Below are 20,798 nucleotides of genomic sequence, written 5' to 3'. Positions count from 1 at the left end.
GACGCCTCGGATGTTATTTATAACCACAGCTTTCGCTTCTGCTTTATGGTTGTGCACATTCACTGCGTTGTGCAGCCGTATGGCCGTCCTGATCGTGCCCAGCTGAAACGGTGCAGGACTTGTTACAAGAGAGCGTTTGAGGTTGGGTGTGCAAGCTGCAAGTGTTTCTTCTGTATATGAAGAGATGCAAATAAAAACCTATTCCTATGTACAGCAAATGTATGTTATATACGCTCAGTCTGATACACTGTAACAAGCTCTGCACCTGTGGCCGGGGGATATAATCAAGACTGCAGGGGGTACTACGGCAGAACTACTTTTCTTTCGAATCAACTGGAGTCAGAAAGTTATACAGATTTGTAATTTACTTCTATTTAAAAATCTCCAGTCTGCCAGTACTTATCAGCTGCTGTATGCCCTGCAGGAAGTGTTGTATTCTTTCCAGTCTCTCTGCTGCCATCTCTGTCTATAGCAATATCAAATCCTCATAGAAAGCTTCTCGTGCTCTGGACAGTTCCTGACATGGACAGAGGTGGCAGCAGAGTACACTGTTAGACTGGAAAGAATACACCACTCCCTCCAGGACATACAGCAGCTGATAAGTACTGCAGATTTTTAAATATAAGTAAATTCCAAATCTATATAATTTTCTTACTCTAGTTGATTTGAAAGAAATCTTGCTGGGGTACCCCTTTTAAGAAATTATTTCCCTGTTTGTTGACAGCAAGCAGAGATATTAGATTGTAAGGCAGGGTACACAGCGCGTGAAAAGGATACATGTATATTGCTGTATGCTACAGGCAAAATCTGCTTCCCATTGACTTATATAATAAAAATAAATATTGCAATGTGTTTTATGCTTACATAAGAAAGCATGGTTGACTTCTAATGTGTTGAAATAGAAACCAGTCAGACACATTCAATGTGAACCCGGCCTAAGAAACGGACGCAGGTATTAGCAGAAGTTCTACAAAGGTTAAGAGGTTTCTACCACCCTTACCAGGAAACTGCAGCAGACTCCTTCTATGCTTTGTATGTGGATTTCCTTGTAAAGGGTGTAATCCATGATGGAATGGACATGTTGTGGATATATTGTGTAGCAGACTGATTTCCCTGTGAATTGTTTCCAGTACATTGCTGAAAATCTGCACCAAATCCATCATGTCTGGAATTGGAGCTAAATCTTTATTAGCTTATGTGCAGACAGTGTTGTAACCAGATGCCAGAGGCGTCACAGACGTTGGGTTGCATCACCTCTGCCTTCCAACAGAGGGTGCTGTATAGTTGTATGGATCATGCAGTGCACACAGAATTCTATATACGCTATGAATATTCTGCATAAAATTATACCATAGATTGCGAAATATAATTCACAATCTGGGAATTTATAGTTAAAGGGGTTGGCCACTTTACAGTAAAATTGTTTAGTGTATTAGTAAGTGTACTGACTGCAGCTCCCTGTGTATCTCACAGAGCTAACATCAGACTCCTGTGCTGTCCTGCTCTGTAGTGAGTGTCCATAAGATGGCTGACATGGAGGAGCATGTGACTATGTCCCGCCCCCAGTGTCCACCACTGAGCCTGTATATGTCTATGGGGGGGTGGGGTATGGTCACATGCTCCTCCATGTCGGTCATCTTATGGACAGCCTCACCACAGGGCAGTACAGCCTTGGAAAAGAGGAGTCTGTTAGCTCTGAAGTTTTCTCATTGCTCATTACCTCAGTCTCATGCCTTCCACCGGTTTGGACAATCTTCTGCCCTTGTCCATGACAGGTTCACTGTTACTCTATCTGGTGCAGATAGGCACTTATCAAGGATGAGGGCCGCAGACTCAGCAAACTTTTGAAAGGAATGAGACTGAGCAGCGAGTTGGAAAACAGGCACCGCCCCTGAGGAACTGTCTGCTCCAGACTTAGTAGAACCTGTCAAGTCCAGAACCAGCCAGCTTTGCTAACAAATCTGCACCAGTATTAGACGGATCAGAAAAATATAGCAAAAAAGTTCCAGGCAGTACAGTATAACTTTATTAAAACAATATTGTCACATTTTATAACAAAGAGCGTTAGATTCATATAAAGCAAAACTAATCTGATTTGCTCATCTCTACTCTTAGGCTTATACTCACGCTTAAACTACCATATCAGATGACGCGTTGGATAGGTGACGCGTTCTAAGCTTAGATTTTCTATTAAGCGTACAAAAAAATTGAAATGACAAGTTTCTGTTAAAATCAATGGCAGCCTTCATTCAGTCAGTAATTGTGTGGATATAGTAGAGAAAGCCGTGTGTGTACGAGGTCTTAGAGTCGCAGTGTAGTTTTATAACTTCATATAAAAGGAGGCGAGGAATGACTAGTTAAAAAAGGTGGTACATGATTAGAAATATACGGCTGCTCTTTTTCATAAACAGCGCCACCCGTGGGTTGTGTCTTGTAGCACAGGTCCACTCTTCAAGTAAGCAAAACCAATCTGTAAACCACAATTCCGATCATGTCCAGACAGCTAAAGCTCTGGCTGTGCAGTAACAATGGGAATTGTATTTTTGCAACAGCTGGAGAGCCTCAGGTTTGACACCACTGCTTTAAAGGGAACCAGTTGTCACTTTCATGCTACTTAGCAAGGAGTCATTGGGGTGTGGTCCTCTGATGCTTCTCTCCGCCTCACCAGCCTTGATAGAGCTCTGCCAATACCCAAACAGGGAGAGATCTATAAATCAAGGTCAGATGGGCGGGAAGAACCCACTGGTGATGACCCCAGCCTCAGGCAGCATGAGTGATGACAGGTCCCCTAGGCCTTATCCTGAGTTTTAATAGAAGTATACAGTTACATTTAAAGTTTCAATACAGTGAACGAACAGTATAAGGTATAGAGATTTGGTGGCCATCTCATACAGCAAGGCCAAAAAGATTCCCGATTTTGCCATGTGCTTCTATACGGGAACAACAATAAACATTTCTGAGCCACAGCTATACATAAATACTAAAGCTTTACAAGCCTCCTACAGACATTGGTTTCCTATTTTCATGGATGGATGTAATGATCATGGAGGGTATTGGACCATGGTCTTCGTTTGACCAAACCAGTTGCCCCTTCACATCATTCCCTTCACCCCTTTGGTAAATCAGTGGCCCTCCACTCATCAGTCATGTTTGAGGTTGATTTGTTGTCTCTTCCACCTTAAGACCTGCTAAAAAGTTCCAGTCTCCTATCACAGTCTGATGTCCTCAGAGTTCTTCTCTACGTTTCCCTGGCGCCAACCAAGCCTGGCCCTTACGTTGTCCATGACCGACGTGTACAACAATGGATGAATACAAGGATTCAGGGCCACCAGACCTCTGCTTATTTGAAAAGCTGAGTGGACGTACGACGACCACTTACAGGATCGGGGTGGCTTCAGTCTGTTGGCGAGGTTGAGGTTCCTCAGGATGTGATAAGGCAGAAATGAGATGGAGTAAAGGGCCACCACAATGCAGACCATGGTGACCACCTTCCTCTTCTCTCTCGACTCAAGTCCGTGGCTTTTCCATACCGCCCTTGCAATGCCAACATATGAACAGAGAGTGATCACAAAAGGGAGGGCACAGCCGAACCCGGCAAGGAACAAGCTGTATGGGAAGTAAGTGGGCAACATATCGTCCACGGCTGTCCCTATGCATTCCTTCGCGTGTCCTTCATCCTTTAGTGTCGAAAACTTAAAGACGGGGGCTGAGATGGAGGCCACGATCAGCCAGACAATCACACTGGCCACCTTGGCGTGCTTGCTTTCCACCTTACCTCTGGCATAGAATGGGTAGACCACACCCAGGCAGCGGTTGGCACTGATACAAGTTATAAAGAAGATACTGCCATAGAGGTTACAGTTGAAGAGAAAGCGTTCCACTTTGCACAGGGTAAGGCCAAAAATCCAGTTTTTGTTCATGGTGTAGTAGGCCACCAGGAGGGGCAGAGACAAGGCGTAGGCCAGGTCACTCACCGCCAGGTTCAGGGAGAAGATGATGCCAGCGTGGCTTTTCTTGTGTCCTCTAGGCACCAGTAGCCAGATGGCAAATCCATTTCCCAGCAAAGCTAGAAAGAACTCCACTCCATATACCGGAGCGAGGTAGTTGACCTGGACATGAGAGAAGGAGATGTTGCACTTGCGGGTCTCCATATATCACTCTTCTTCTGTATAAGGAGAAGCCGCCCTGCAATCAGAGCAAAACAAGACAGAAGATCAGTTATACAGGTATAGAAATTTGTAATTTAATTTTCTTTTCAAAAATTTCCAGTCTTCCAGTACTTACCAGCTGCTGTATGTCCTGAAGGAGGTGGTGTATTCTTTCAAGTCTGACACAGAGCTCTCTGAGCTGTCAGGAACTGTCCAGAGCAGCAGCAAATCCCCATAGAAAACCTCTCCTGCTCTGGACAGTTTCTGACAAATTAGAAAGAATACACCAATTCCTGCAGGACATACAGCAGCTAATAAGTATGGGAAGACTGGAGATTTTTAAATAGAAGTAATTTACAAATCTATATAACTTTCTGACACCAGTTGATTATCAAACAATTACATTTGTCCGGAGTACCCCTTTAATAGACGTGATGTAGTGTAATTGTGACTGTTTGGTCCTGAACGCCTGTTTACTTTGCAGGATTCAAAAACACGGTCAACCATGTTAGTGCAGCCCACACAGAAAGCTGTGCCGTGTGATTATTATCATCCGTGTATAGATACTGTCTATACAGGGTGCAGTGTGGTTATCATCCCTGTATAGATACTGTCTATATAGGGTTCACTGTGGTTATCATCCGTGTATAGATACTGTCTATATAGGGTGCAGTGTGGTTATCATCCGTGTATAGATACTGTCTATATAAGGCGCAGTGTGGTTATCATCCGTGTATAGATACTGTCTATATAGGGTGCAGTGTGGTTATCATCCGTGTATAGATACTGTCTATATAGGGTGCAGTGTGGTTATCATCCGTGTATAGATACTGTCTATATAGGGTGCAGTGTGGTTATCATCCGTGTATAGATACTGTCTATATAAGGCGCAGTGTGGTTATCATCCGTGTATAGATACTGTCTATATAGGGTGCAGTGTGGTTATCATCCGTGTATAGATACTGTCTATATAAGGCGCAGTGTGGTTATCATCCGTGTATAGATACTGTCTATATAGGGTGCAGTGTGGTTATCATCCGTGTATAGATACTGTCTATATAGGGTGCAGTGTGGTTATCATCCGTGTATAGATACTGTCTATATAGGGTGCAGTGTGGTTATCATCCGTGTATAGATACTGTCTATATAAGGCGCAGTGTGGTTATCATCCGTGTATAGATACTGTCTATATAGGGTGCAGTGTGGTTATCATCCGTGTATAGATACTGTCTATATAGGGTGCTGTGTGATTATTATCATCCGTGTATAGATACTGTCTATACAGGGTGCAGTGTGGTTATCATCCCTGTATAGATACTGTCTATATAGGGTGCAGTGTGGTTATCATCCGTGTATAGATACTGTCTATATAGGGTGCAGTGTGGTTATCATCCGTGTATAGATACTGTCTATATAGGGTGCAGTGTGGTTATCATCCGTGTATAGATACTGTCTATATAGGGTGCAGTGTGGTTATCATCCGTGTATAGATACTGTCTATATAGGGTGCAGTGTGGTTATCATCCGTGTATAGATACTGTCTATATAGGGTGCAGTGTGGTTATCATCCATGTATAGATACTGTCTATATAGGGTGCAGTGTGGTTATCATCCATGTATAGATACTGTCTATATAGGGTGCAGTGTGGTTATCATCCGTGTATAGATACTGTCTATATAGGGTGCAGTGTGGTTATCATCCGTGTATAGATACTGTCTATATAGGGTGCAGTGTGGTTATCATCCATGTATAGATACTGTCTATATAGGGTGCAGTGTGGTTATCATCCGTGTATAGATACTGTCTATATAGGGTGCAGTGTGGTTATCATCCGTGTATAGATACTGTCTATATAGGGTGCAGTGTGGTTATCATCCGTGTATAGATACTGTGTATATACAGTGCAGTTATCATCCGTGTATAGATACTGTCTATATAGGGTGCAGTGTGGTTATCATCCGTGTATATATACTGTCTATATAGGGTGCAGTGTGGTTATCATCCGTGTATAGATACTGTCTATATAGGGTGCAGTGTGGTTATCATCCGTGTATAGATACTGTGTATATACAGTGCAGTGTGGTTATCATCCGTGTATAGATACTGTCTATATACAGTGCAGTGTGGTTATCATCCGTGTATAGATACTGTCTATATACAGTGCAGAGTGGTTATCATCCGTCTATAGATAACGTCTATATACGGTGCTGTTTGGTTATCATCCATGTATAGATTCTATATATAGGGCGCAGTGTGGTTATCATGCGTGTATAGATACTATCTATATACGGCACAGAGTGATTACTATCAGTGTATATACTGCTGGCTGAGTAGTGTCAGTACATGTTATTACGTGGTTAGGTTAGGTCAGTACATGACATAGGAAATCCTGTGCTGGTATACATCGCTCTGGTAATCACTCAGCACAGGAAAACCCATAACATTTCCAGCACTGATTATGTGACAGGCTGGTGGGGTTGTAGTATTATTTATTATGTCAGTTACGACATAGTAAAAGCTGTAACAATATACTGATTATACCATCATTATGACTGGACTTAAAGGGGCACATCACTGGACTGAGAGAAGTGGGAGGGTGATCTGAAGGAATTGCTTCCATCTTGGCCGTTCTCCCACCAGAGATGTAATTTAAGGCTATGTTCACATTACGTGAACACCCGGCTGTTCTGTACTTAAGTACCGGCCGGGTGATCTTTCCGGCCGCGGAGCTCTGATGTGGGCGCATCAGCGCGCGCCCGCATCAGAGCTTCCCATAGCCCACAGTGAAGCCGGAGCCGCTTGCTTCACTGTGTGAACTTCACTGAATTCCGGCCGCAGAAAACTGACCTGTCAGTTTTTTCCGGCGCTGCATGGGATCCCGGCCAGAGCATATACGATGTGTGTACGCTCCGGCCGGGATCCCATTGAAAATAAGGCTATGTCACACATCGCAAAACTACAGACGTAGTTCTGCGGCGAGAACTACGGCCGAAGTTTTACGTAGTGTAAACATAGCCTAAAGCCGATGGGCTGTATATATTATAGATATATATATATATATATATATATATATTATAGTTATATAACAGCACAGACAATGAAGCCACCACACATAGACCCTTTGATGTGAGATGGTGTGTACCATGTGTTCAGGATGAGGTTACTGCACACAGGAAATGGTGGCATCAGGAGGATTATAGAGCTCTATAGTGACCGCCCACCTGCCTTCTATTATATCAGTATACTAGAGAAACACAGGACATTAAAGAACACTCGAGGGTATGAGTAACAACTACAAGTACTAGAATTCCCAGCTGCTTCATAACAGTAACATTGTGACCTAATCCCTGATATCCTGTCTGTACTGCAGCACTGTGTGTATTATCCCTGTACTGTGACATCACTGTGTGTATTATCCCTGTACTGTGACATCACTGTGTGTATTATCCCTGTACTGTGACATCACTGTGTGTATTATCCCTGTACTGTGACATCACTGTGTGTATTATCCTGTACTGTGACATCACTGTGTGTATTATCCTGTACTGTGACATCACTGTGTGTATTATCCCTGTACTGTGACATCACTGTGTGTATTATCCCTGTACTGTGACATCACTGTGTATTATCCCTGTACTGTGGCATCACTGTGTGTAATATCCCTGTACTGTGACATCACTGTGTGTATTATCCCTGTACTGTGACATCACTGTGTATTATCCCTGTACTGTGACATCGCTGTGTGTATTATCCCTGTACTGTGACATCACTGTGTGTATTATCCCTGAACTGTGACATCACTGTGTGTATTATCCCTGTACTGTGACATCACTGTGTGTATTATCCCTGTACTGTGACATCACTGTGTGTATTATCCCTGTACTGTGACATCACTGTGTGTATTATCCCTGTACTGTGACATCACTGTGTGTATTATCCCTGTACTGTGACATCACTGTGTGTATTATCCCTGTACTGTGACATCACTGTGTATTATCCCTGTACTGTGACATCACTGTGTGTATTATCCTGTACTGTGACATCACTGTGTGTATTATCCCTGTACTGTGACATCACTGTGTATAATATCCCTGTACTGTGACATCACTGTGTGCATTATCCCTGTACTGTGACATCACTGTGTGCATTATCCCTGTACTGTGACATCACTGTGTGTATTATCCCTGTACTGTGACATCGCTGTGTGTGTTATCCCTGTACTGTGACATCACTGTGTGTATTATCCCTGTACTGTGACATCACTGTGTATTATCCCTGTACTGTGACATCACTGTGTGTATTATCCCTGTACTGTGACATCACTGTGTGCATTATCCCTGTACTGTGACATCACTGTGTGCATTATCCCTGTACTGTGACATCACTGTTAGCAGTAATTATACCGGTACATGTAAGTGAATGTACCAGGCTCTTTATATTAGAATGTGAGGAAACTGCCCAGGATGTGGGGGTAATCTGAGGAAATCCTTTATCCTTGTGACATGTATTCCAGGAAGGATCCCTGTGCCAGCCATACCCCTACAGGAGTAGTACAGCCCAGCCGCCATCTACATTCACTGTATATAGTACTATCTATCGGGTATAGTGGGGGGCTGGTATGGAGCCCATACAAGTATCATAATGGCTGATAGTTATAGCATTTCATCATTTTTAATATCTCTGCTTGCTGTAAATGAACGGGGATGTCACCTAAAATAATAAGACCTGCTAATCATGCTTAAAGGGGTCCTCAAGTTACACATATTGATGGCCTATCCTCGGGATCTGTATCTGAACTGTGGGCTCCCAAGATTCAGGACCCCCAGCGGCAAAGATCTACTCTGTGGATGAAGCTGGAAACAGACATCTTCATACACACCTGGCATGGACAATGCTATATACCGTATACACCTCCAGGATATAACACAGTAGCCTATATACCATACCTTTAAGTATATCAGTTCTCACACATATATAATGCTATATACTGTATACACCTCCAGGGTATAACACAGCAGCCTGTATACCTATAGTGAGATGTATCAGGTTGAAGTAGTTTTTCAGGTTCCCAATGTCAGACGCCTCCATGTGACTAATGTTCCCTCTCACTGACAGCAAGCAGAGATCTAATACAAGAAGCCGGACCGCACTATAGATCAGGAAGCTGTGGAACCTCACATCGCCATCACTTTTTATTGATGTACGTCTCCTGTCGGCTGTGTTCACACATGGTGCATATTCATCGCAGCGTTTCCGCTGAAATGGCGCAGTACTGCCATGTGTGAACACAGCCATATATCAGAGAGAACTACCTAATATACTGTGTGGGTGTAATACCCCTCCCCCCTCTCTAATCCATAGCAGAGACCCTGTGACTTCAATTACTTCCATGCTATGCTTCACTACACTACATTGTGATAGGGGGGGCTTATCCTGATGACATATCCTATAAGTATTCCATAGGTGGGGGTCTCATCTCTATGGTTCTTCCGCACCATATTAGTGATATACATGTACTCTATACAGTGCGAGATCTCCAGATGGATATGGTAAACATATCCAGAGACCCCCACCCCCCGAGAGGTCTTATTTTGGATGGGTTCCACCTGGATTTCTGTATACTCACTGGATGGAACAGCACAGACTTCATCACTCTTCCATACATACATGTAGAATCCATATACAGTGCGGTATACATTTTTCGTATGACAGATGCCACTATATTGCGGGTGTATATGTATTATATACGTACAATGTATGTATATACCATCATCAAACACCACAACGCTCTATGTAAAGAGACTCTTGTAATATCTCCATAGAGCGGCATGTCTCCAATGTTTAGGTAACTCTCATCGGCTATCAGGGCATGCTGGGAGTTGTAGTTTTGCACAATAGTTTTAGAATCACAGTTAGGCTATGCTCCCACAACTTCTTTATCTGGGTATATTTCGGTCGGCCATCATTATGAAGCCAAAATACAGCAAATTACGTCTGTAATTTACCTTATACGTTTGCACCTTGGCGTCAAAATGACGATTGTCCAAAAAGACGCCATTAAAGGGGTTTTCACCAAAAAAAAAAAAAATTTCTTTCAAATCAACTGATGCCACAAAATGCCGGAGATTTGTAATTTACTTCTATTTAAAAAAACTCCAGTCTTCTGGTACTTATCAGCTGCTGTATGCCCTACAGGAAGTAGTATATTCTTTCCAGTCTCTCTGCTGCCGCCTCTGTCCATGTCAGGAACTGTCCAGAGCAGGAGAGGTTTTGTATGGGGATTTTCTACTGATCTGGACATGGACAGAAGTGGTGGCAGAGAGCACTGTGACTCAGACTGGAAAGAATACAGCACTTCCTGCAGGACATGCAGCAGCTGATAAGTACTGGAAGACTTGAGATTTTTAACAGAAGTACGTTACAAATCTCTGTCACTTTGTGGCTTCGGTGCATCTAAAAGAAAGAAGACATTGGGGGAGATTTATCAAACATGGTGTAAAGTGAAACTGGCTCAGTTGCCCCTAGCAACCAATCAGATTTCACCTTTCATTTTCCATAGAGTCTGTGAGGATTGAAAGGTGGAATCTGATTGGTTGCTAGGGGCAACTGAGCCAGTTTTACTTTACACCACGTTGATAAATCTCCCCCATAGTGTGAACATAGCCTTAAAAAAGGAATCGCTTAGAATGCAACTCTCTGATATACAAGTATACTGTCACCCTGGGAACTCTTACCTGGGTGCGGACGCTGCCTCCAGCAAGGTTGTGGGGTTCGCTCCAATTGACACTTTCAGTCTTTTTTAGAGTTCAAGTCACCACATTCCTCCTCCTCGTGTGTTTGTGAGTGTGATTCCTCTCCACCCCCTCCAGTATAGCCTCTGTCTTCTCACCCACCCTTCTCCTCCTCCTCTTCATCCTCCTCTTCCTCCTCCTCCTCTGTGTACATAAGGTTCCCCCTGCCAGACACAGGAATCAGCACACATTACTAATTGACAATTACGGGAAGAATTTTTGGTTTAAAAAAAAAAAAAAAGTTTATATAGCAAGAAGTAAATAAAAAAAAAAGTATAAAACTAATATAAATCTAAACATAAAAAAGTATAAAACAGCAACATAATAACAATAAAAAAATTATTTAAAAAAAAATCAAAATAAATAGAGAAAAATCTTTTTATTCTAAATACGGCTTCATGGGTCTTTGTCTGAATTAACTTTTGTGTTGTAGGTATAGAGGGGGCTCTCCAGCTGCTGCAAAACTACAACCCCCCCTGGTCCATCTAGTCCGCCCCATGTCATTTCCCTTTTTATTATCTTAGGATAGATATATGTTTATCCCAGGCAGGTTTACATTCACTTATTGTAGATTTACCTACCACATCTGCTGGAAGTTTGGTCCAAGCATCTACTACTCTTTCAGTAAAGTAATATTTTCTTGTATTGTTGCTGATCTTTCCCCCAATTAACCTCTCACTGTGTCCTCTTCTTCTTGAGTTCAGTTTTCATCCCTTCTGAACCTTATTTAGTCTTTTATTTGGTCTTGTTTAGTCCTTTCTCTTCTTTCCTCCAGACTATACAGATTTAAATCCTTAAAGGGGTTCTCCAGTGAAAATATTTTTCTTTTAAATGAACTGGTTTCAGAAAGTTATATAGATTTGTTGTGTGCTTCTATTTAAAAATCGTGTTTTCCCATACTTATCAGCTGCTGTATGTCCTGCAAGAAATATTTCTTTCAAATCAACTGGTGTCAGAAAGTTATATAGATTTGTAATTTACTTCCAGTACTTATCAGCTGCTGTAAGTCTTGCAGAAAGTTGTGTACTCTCTCCAGTCTGACACAGTGCTCTCTGCTGCCACCTCTGTCCATGTCAGGAACTGTCCAGAGCAGGAGAGGTTTTCTACGGGGATTTGCTCCTGCTCTGGACAGTTCCTGACATGGACAGAGGTGGCAGCAGAGAGCACTGTGTCAGACTGGAAAGAAATCACCACTTCCTGCAGGACATACAGCAGCTGATAAGTACTGGAAGTAAATTACAAATCTATATAACTTTCTGACACCAGTTGATTTGAAAGAAATATTTATTTTGCTGGAGTGCTCCTTTAAGTCTTTCCTGATACGTTTTGTGCCTGACCCCCCCCCCCCCCCCACTTTGGACCTGTTCTATTTTATCAATATCCTTTCAGTAGATGAGGTCTCCAGAACTGGACACAGTTTTCAGGATGTGATGTCACTAAAGCTCTATACAGCGGGATCACAATCTCCCTCTTCCTACTAGTTATACCTCTAGCTATACAGGGCATGCTGGGAGTTGTAGTTTTGTAACAGCTGGAGAGCTATAGGTTGGGGGACACGGCTATGATGATGTCATCAGTATTACATGCAGCTATAGATGATGTCACCAGTGTTATATGCAGCTATAGATGATGTCACCAGTGTTATATGCAGCTATAGATGATGTCATTATTGTTATATGCAGCTATAGGAGATGTCACCAGTGTTACATGCAGCTATAGATGATGTCACCAGTGTTATATGCAGCTATAGATGATGTCATCAGTTACATGCAGCTATAGATGATGTCACCAGTGTTATATGCAGCTATAGATGATGTCATCAGTGTTACATGCAGCTATAGATGATGTCATCAGTTACATGCAGCTATAGATTATGTCATCAGTGTTATATGCAGCTATAGATGATGTCACCAGTGTTATATGCAGCTATAGATGAGGTCATCAGTGTTATATGCAGCTATAGATGATGTCACCAGTGTTATATGCAGCTATAGATGAGGTCATCAGTGTTACATGCAGCTATAGATGATGTCATCAGTGTTACATGCAGCTATAGATGATGTCATCAGTTACATGCAGCTATAGATGATGTCATCAGTGTTATATGCAGCTATAGATGATGTCATCAGTGTTATATGCAGCTATAGATGATGTCATCAGTGTTATATGCAGCTATAGATGATGTCATCCAGAAGATATGGAGCCATACATTATGGATGTATAATTGTGTAGCCATGAAACTACTGGTCCGTCATACAGACTGACCAGTGTACACAGCAATGGTGCATGATAATGTCCCAAAGAAAAAAGATGGATTGTAGAAGTTTTAGCCCCCTCTCTGCAGTGAACATAGAGAACTGATGATATAAATACAACTGTAACAAACCCTCAGCTGTGACAATATTAGACGCGGAGCTTGGCTTTCCTTATTCAGTTTTGTGCCCTAGCCCAGAATGTCAATACTATATATTATAGTCCAAGCTGCAGTACCAAACCCCACCTATAGAGAAGGGTGGCGCTCTTCCCATAAGAAACAATGTGATGATATATATATATATTCTGTAGCATCTGGTTACTGTCTTGCATAATATGGAGAAGATGCCAGATCATGGACAGGAAATAAGCATTGGCATCCCCCTACCTAACTCAGCAAACAATGGGATGGCCATGGCTGCTGCTTGTTGTCACCCCCTCCCCCCAAGATATGCGGTGCCAGGGCAGACATTGTGCAGATGAATGTAGATGTCAGGGGGGGTTGGGGGTGATAATAGTGAATGTGGTTTGGTCCTTTGATCCTATAGATTCTGAATTATAAGAGCCGGCTCCTGTATAGTGACATAGGAACCTGGAGGAGAGGACCGATAGAAGTATAACATGTAGGGGAAACTATCAGGCTGAACAGCAAGATAGTGTATGAGGGGCTCCTGACCACCCACCGACAGATGATGGCAGGGGGATATGGGGGGTCGGGCATGATGGAAAATCACTGCTTGACTCCATTGTTCTCTTTCACTCCCCATAGAAATCACAGCTGAAACTCCAGCACATTATACACTATACACTATGCCCCCAGGACTGTGGCACATCATACACTATGCCCCCAGGACTGTGGCACATTATACACTATACACTATGCCCCCAGGACTGTGGCACATTATACACTATACACTATGCCCCCAGGACTGTGGCACATCATACACTATGCCCCTAGGACTGTGGCACATTATACACTATACACTATGCCCCCAGGACTGTGGCACATTATACACTATACGCTATGCCCCAAGGACTGTGGCACATCATACACTATGCCCCAAGGACTCAGGCACATTATACACTATGCCCCCAGGACTGTGGCATATTATATACATTATACACTATGCCCCCAGGGCTCTGCCACATTATACACTATACCCTATGCCCCCAAGACTCTGGCACATTATATACTATACACTATTCCCCTAGGACTGTGGCATATTATATACATTATACACTATTCCCCTAGGACTGTGGCATATTATACACATTATACACTATGCCCCCAGGACTCTGGCACATTATATACTATACACTATTTCCCTAGGACTGTGGCATATTATACACATTATACACTATGCCCCCAGGACTCTGGCACATTAGACACAATATACACTATGCCCCCAGGACTCTGGCACATTATACACTATGCCCCCAGGACTCTGGAACATTATACACTATACGCTATGCCCCCAGGACTCTGGCACGTTATACACAATATACACTATGCCCCCAGGACTCTGGCACATTATACACTATACACTATGCCCCCAGGACTCAGGCACATTATACATATTATACACTATGCCCCCAGGACTCTGGCACATTATACACTATATGCTATGCCCCCAGGACTCTGGCACATTATACACTATACACTATGACCCCATGACTATAACACATTATATACTGTACACAATATACATGATGCCCCTAGGACTCTGGCCCATTATACACTATACACTATGCCCCCAGGACTATTATACACTTTCACGCCTTAATGCCAATTAGTTGCCCTAATTTGCATTAGAGGGTGACAGAATAGGCCACACAATACATGTATAGGGAAGGTCTCTTAGAACATCACCAGGAGGCTAAATTCCTCACATAGCTCTCACTTTCTGTCCCCTTCCCCCAGCAGTCACTGTTTACATCCCTCGCATGTTACAGCTGCTTAGTATAAACCAGATGTCCACCACTCATGGTGAGTTGGTAGGACTGGCGATGTCTCCTGCTATATTCTGGGGTAGAGGAAATCACAGCCCTGATATAATACAGATTGTAGTCACTTTGATCTGTTCCTGTTCCCAAACTCCAGGACTCTAGTAACAAAGGAAGAGACACTAACAACTGCAAAGTAACACAAGAAATAGTATAACATTACTGGTATAATGGTGTCCCACATAAATAGTGACACTAAAGTATCCCACATAAATAGTGACAGCAGAGCATCCTGTGGTGTCCTACCACAGGTGTTGCTATTGGTTACACCCTTCAGAAAAGTCTGTACTTATTGTACAAAGGTGGTGATGAAAGTAGTGATAGAGTTTCGTCACTAGATGTCGCTGTATCAGATATGTGTATTTAGATGCTGCACAGCTGAAGTTTGTAAAGGGTTATTGTTTGTTTGTATATCACATGGGTCTGTGGGGCAACAGGAATCTGTTCTTCTCTCCTATCACCTCTCTCTTTACTTCGTCTGTTGCACTCTTCACCCACTCACAGCGCACTTTAGATACACTGGGGAAGGAAGTCACGTGGGAGACAGGAAGAGTAGTTCAGTCTTTCAGTAGTTCAGAGCCCCATATGGGTAGGATGTCAGCCAGGACACAGCTAACAGTTTCTCCTCAGTGATGCTACACAACACTATGCAGTGTTAAACCCCTTCAAGAGAGGACAAGTCAGAGACAACCTCAACCCACGCCGTGGACTAGGAGTGTCACAGAGCAGGAAAGGAGCCACAGACAGCAGTAAGCTAGGAACTGATCCGGATAGAGCAAAGTTGCAATAAGTCTAGGAACTCTATCTCGCAGTGCGGTTGTCAGCAGGGAAACCTCAGCATTCCGCTCATCCCAGGTAACAAGGTCTGGGCCTTGTGTCACCCTCTAGGAGGGGTCCCCCAAATCTAGTGGGCATAAGGTGGTGTGAAGACTCAAAAGTCAATACACGGGCACAAGTATTCTCTTCTTCTTCTAAGTATCCTCCAACATCCCGGCAGAGCACAGTACTACTTGGGATGGGACTCTCACAACATCCTCCTCTCTACTACTCTGCTTCTTTGTATCCTTCAACACGCTACTCAGTCAGCACGACTGTACGCCTCACTCTATTCTTGTGGCAGAACTGGTTATCGTATCGTATCAAGTGTATTATCTAGTGCTTTATCAAGGGAACTGTCAAGTGTAACTTATCTTGTCAATGCACAGCTGTATGTCTTGCTTCACACAAGTACTTCTCAAGTAAAACCAAGATTCTTTATGCTAATGAGACTCTGTGATTCTTTACCCCACACCGACACAGCATCTCGGCACCATAATAAATAGTGGATCACCACATAAATAGTGACACCAGAACATCCCACAGAAATAGTGACACCAGAACATCCCACATAAATAGTGACACCAGAACATCCCACATAAATAGTGACACCAGAACATCCCACATAAATAGTGACACCAGAACATCTCACATAAATAGTGACACCAGAACATTCACATAAATAGTGACACCAGAACATCCCACATAAATAGTGACACCAGAGCCACCACATAAATAGTGACAACAGAACATCCAACATAAATAGTGACACCAGAGCCACCACATAAATAGTGACACCAGAGCGTCCTACATAAATAGTGACACCAGAACATCTCACATAAATAGTGACACCAGAACATCCCACATAAATAGTGACACCAGAACATCCCACATAAATAGTGACCCCAGAACATCCCACATAAATAGTGACACCAGAACATCCCACATAAATAGTGATACCAGAGCGTCCCACATAAATAGTGATACCAGAGTGACCACATAAATAGTGACACCAGAGCGTCCCACATAAATAGTGACACCAGAACATCTCACATAAATAGTGACACCAGAGCATCCCACATAAATAGTGACACCAGAGCGTCCCACATAAATAGTGATACCAGAGCGTCCCACATAAATAGTGATACCAGAGTGACCACATAAATAGTGACACCAGAGCGTCCCACATAAATAGTGACACCAGAACATCTCACATAAATAGTGACACCAGAGCATCCCACATAAATAGTGACACCAGAGCGTCCCACATAAATAGTGACACCAGAACATCCCACATATATATAGTGACACCAGAGCCACCACATAAATAGTGACACCAGAGCGTCCTACATAAATAGTGACACCAGAACATCCCACATATATATAGTGACACCAGAGCCACCACATAAATAGTGACACCAGAACATCTCACATAAATAGTGACACCAGAGCCACCACATAAATAGTGACACCAGAGCGTCCTACATAAATAGTGACACTATGACACCAGAGGGCCGATATTACGTCCCATATTATAGGAAAAGTCCGTTGGGGGGAAAAAATGGTTTAAGCACAAAGGTAGGGGAACATAATAAAGAAGGTATATTTACCTTTTCTGGTGCCCACACAGCGATGTGACCCTGGGGCACTGGGATCCTGCCGTCTGTCTTAATTTCTCCCTCCTGTTATGTCACGACCTGGCTGATGGATGCCCCGTTCAACCAGTCAGAGACTTGGGCGGGACACCGCTGCAGTCACTGATTGGCTGAGCAGGCTAAATCCCATCCTTTCCTGATGTTTCAGCTGAGTCGCAACATACCCTGAAGCTGGGAGAAAATTATATCCGTCAGGATATGGGACCCCAGTGATGCGGTGCAGCGTGGGCACAAGGTTTGGTAAGCATGCTTTCTTAATTACGTTTCCCCGACCCCTACCTCAAATTATTCCCCCCGACCCCAATTCTCCTTTAATATTCGTGATCATTACAGATGAGCGAACCGGTTTGTGTTCGAGTCGATCAGAACCCGAATGTTCGGTATTTGATTAGCTGGGGCTGCTGAACTTGGATAAAGCTCTAAGGTTGTCTGGAAAACATGGATACAGCCAATGACTATATCCATGTTTTCCACCTAGCCTTAGGGCTTTATTTAACTTCAGCAGCCACCGCTAATCAAATGCTGAACGTTCGGGTTCGGATCGGCTCGAGCATGCTCCAGGTTCGCTCATTTCTAGTGATCATTAATAACGGTCGTTATTTGTCCTTATTTTTACATTGTGGGAACATAGCCTTTAACATTTGGTTCTCATTACAGCACAATAGTTTCTTTATATTATAATAGTTTTCATTGTAATTCTTGTCATCTTCTCATGCCTGAGGCTGCGTCCTCTGTCTATCTTTATATGACTAGTACCTCACATTTTCTCTGCTTTTCTGTTCAGATTATGAAAACAATAAACACATTTGGAACCACAAATAGTCACACCAAAGTCTCTCCTCATGATACTAGACCACCCCATATAAATGGTGACACCAGAACATCCCACATAAATAGTGACACCAGAACATCCCATATAAATAGTGACACCAGAACATCCCACATAAATAGTGACACCAGAACATCTCACATAAATAGTGACACCAGAGCCACCACATAAATAGTGACACCAGAACATCCCACATAAATAGTGACACCAGAGCATCCCACATAAATAGTGACACCAGAACATCCCACATAAATAGTGACACCAGAACATTCACATAAATAGTGATACCAGAACATCCCATATAAATAGTGACACCAGAACATCCCACATAAATAGTGACCTCAGAACATCCCATATAAATAGTGACACCAGAGCATCCCACATAAATAGTGACACCAGAACATTAACATAAATAGTGACACCAGAACCACCACATAGTGACCTCAGAACATCCCACATAAATAGTGACCTCAGAACATCCCACATAAATAGTGACACCAGAACATCCCACATAAATAGTGACACCAGAACATCCCACATAAATAGTGACACCAGAACATCCCACATAAATAGTGACACCAGAACATCCCACATAAATAGTGACACCAGAACATCCCACATAAATAGTGACACCAGAACATCCCACATAAATAGTGACACCAGAGCCACCACATAAATAGTGACACCAGAACATCCCACATAAATAGTGACCTCAGAACATCCCACATAAATAGTGACACCAGAACATCCCACATAAATAGTGACACCAGAACATCCCACATAAATAGTGACACCAGAACATCCCACATAAATAGTGACACCAGAACATCCCACATAAATAGTGACACCAGAACATCCCACATAAATAGTGACACCAGAACATCCCACATAAATAGTGACACCAGAGCATCCCACATAAATAGTGACACCAGAGCCACCACATAAATAGTGACACCAGAACATCCCACATAAATAGTGACAACAGAGCCACCACATAAATAGTGACACCAGAGCCACCACATAAATAGTGACACCAGAACATCCCACATAAATAGTGACACCAGAACATTCACATAAATAGTGATACCAGAACATCCCATATAAATAGTGACACCAGAGCCACCACATAAATAGTGACACCAGAACATCCCACATAAATAGTGACCCCAGAACATCCCACATAAATAGTGACACCAGAACATCCCACATAAATAGTGACACCAGAACATCACACATAAATAGTGACACCAGAACATCCCACATAAATAGTGACACCAGAACATTCACATAAATAGTGACACCAGAACATCCCACATAAATAGTGACACCAGAACATCCCACATAAATAGTGACACCAGAACATCCCACATAAATAGTGACACCAGAACATCCCACATAAATAGTGACACCAGAGCCACCACATAAATAGTGACACCAGAGCCACCACATAAATAGTGACACCAGAACATCCCACATAAATAGTGACACCAGAGCATCCCACATAAATAGTGACACCAGAGCATCCCACATAAATAGTGACACCAGAACATTCACATAAATAGTGACACCAGAGCCACCACATAAATAGTGACACCAGAACATCCCACATAAATAGTGACACCAGAGCATCCCACATAAATAGTGACACCAGAGCATCCCACATAAATAGTGACACCAGAACATCCCACATAAATAGTGACACCAGAACATCCCACATAAATAGTGACACCAGAACATCCCACATAAATAGTGACACCAGAACATCCCACATAAATAGTGACACCAGAACATCCCACATAAATAATGACACTGTGTGACTGCAGCGTCTATGGGGAATCTTGAGGGAGATCTGCTCCCTCGGACTTATTACATTAATTATAGCGCCCGATTAACGCAGTAAAATAAAAAACTAACCAAAATGACATTTTTTTGTTAATCCAGCCCCTAAAAAATATACAAAAAAAGTCACATGTACCCAAAAGGTGTGCCACTAAAAAACGCTATCTGCCAAAAAAAATGAAATTTTTAAATTTTCCCTCGAACTTGCTTAAATTTCTGCGAAACACCTAAAGGGTTAATAAACTTATGAAATGTTACTTAGAATACTTTGAGGGGTGCAGTTTTTACAGGGAAGGGATTTATGGGGGTAACTAACATACAGGCCCCACAAATCCACTTCAGAACTGAACTGGTCCCTAATAAAATCAGAATTTTTCTGAAAATTTGAAAACTTGCTGCAAAATTTCGAAGCCCTCCAACATCCTAACAAGTAAAAGGACGTTCAGCAAATGACGTCACCAT

The 20,798-nt window shown here is 42.7% G+C and overlaps 1 protein-coding gene across 3 annotated transcripts in view; it reads right to left on the bottom strand.

The window, feature by feature from the left end:
- Positions 1 to 2,003: 2,003 nt before the first annotated feature.
- The window catches only part of P2RY11 (purinergic receptor P2Y11), a 34,319-nt gene continuing 15,524 nt past the window's right edge, over positions 2,004 to 20,798 (bottom strand). The window contains exons 1-2 of one of the 3 annotated variants that reach the window (XM_069946358.1): positions 10,884 to 10,992; positions 2,004 to 4,185 (exon numbers count right to left, since the gene is read on the bottom strand). In XM_069946358.1, the coding sequence (XP_069802459.1) occupies positions 3,210 to 4,151 (942 nt within the window). In that variant the 5' untranslated portion in view covers positions 4,152 to 4,185; positions 10,884 to 10,992 and the 3' untranslated portion in view covers positions 2,004 to 3,209. Of the gene's footprint in view, positions 4,186 to 10,883; positions 10,993 to 20,798 lie in introns of those variants that run through there. The other 2 variants (XM_069946366.1, XM_069946374.1) reach the window with 2 other exon arrangements.

This window comes from Dendropsophus ebraccatus, chromosome 1 (genome assembly GCF_027789765.1).
Source record: "Dendropsophus ebraccatus isolate aDenEbr1 chromosome 1, aDenEbr1.pat, whole genome shotgun sequence".
In the NCBI taxonomy this organism is placed as follows: domain Eukaryota; kingdom Metazoa; phylum Chordata; class Amphibia; order Anura; family Hylidae; genus Dendropsophus; species Dendropsophus ebraccatus.
This window is presented reverse-complemented; position numbering and strand designations above follow the sequence as displayed.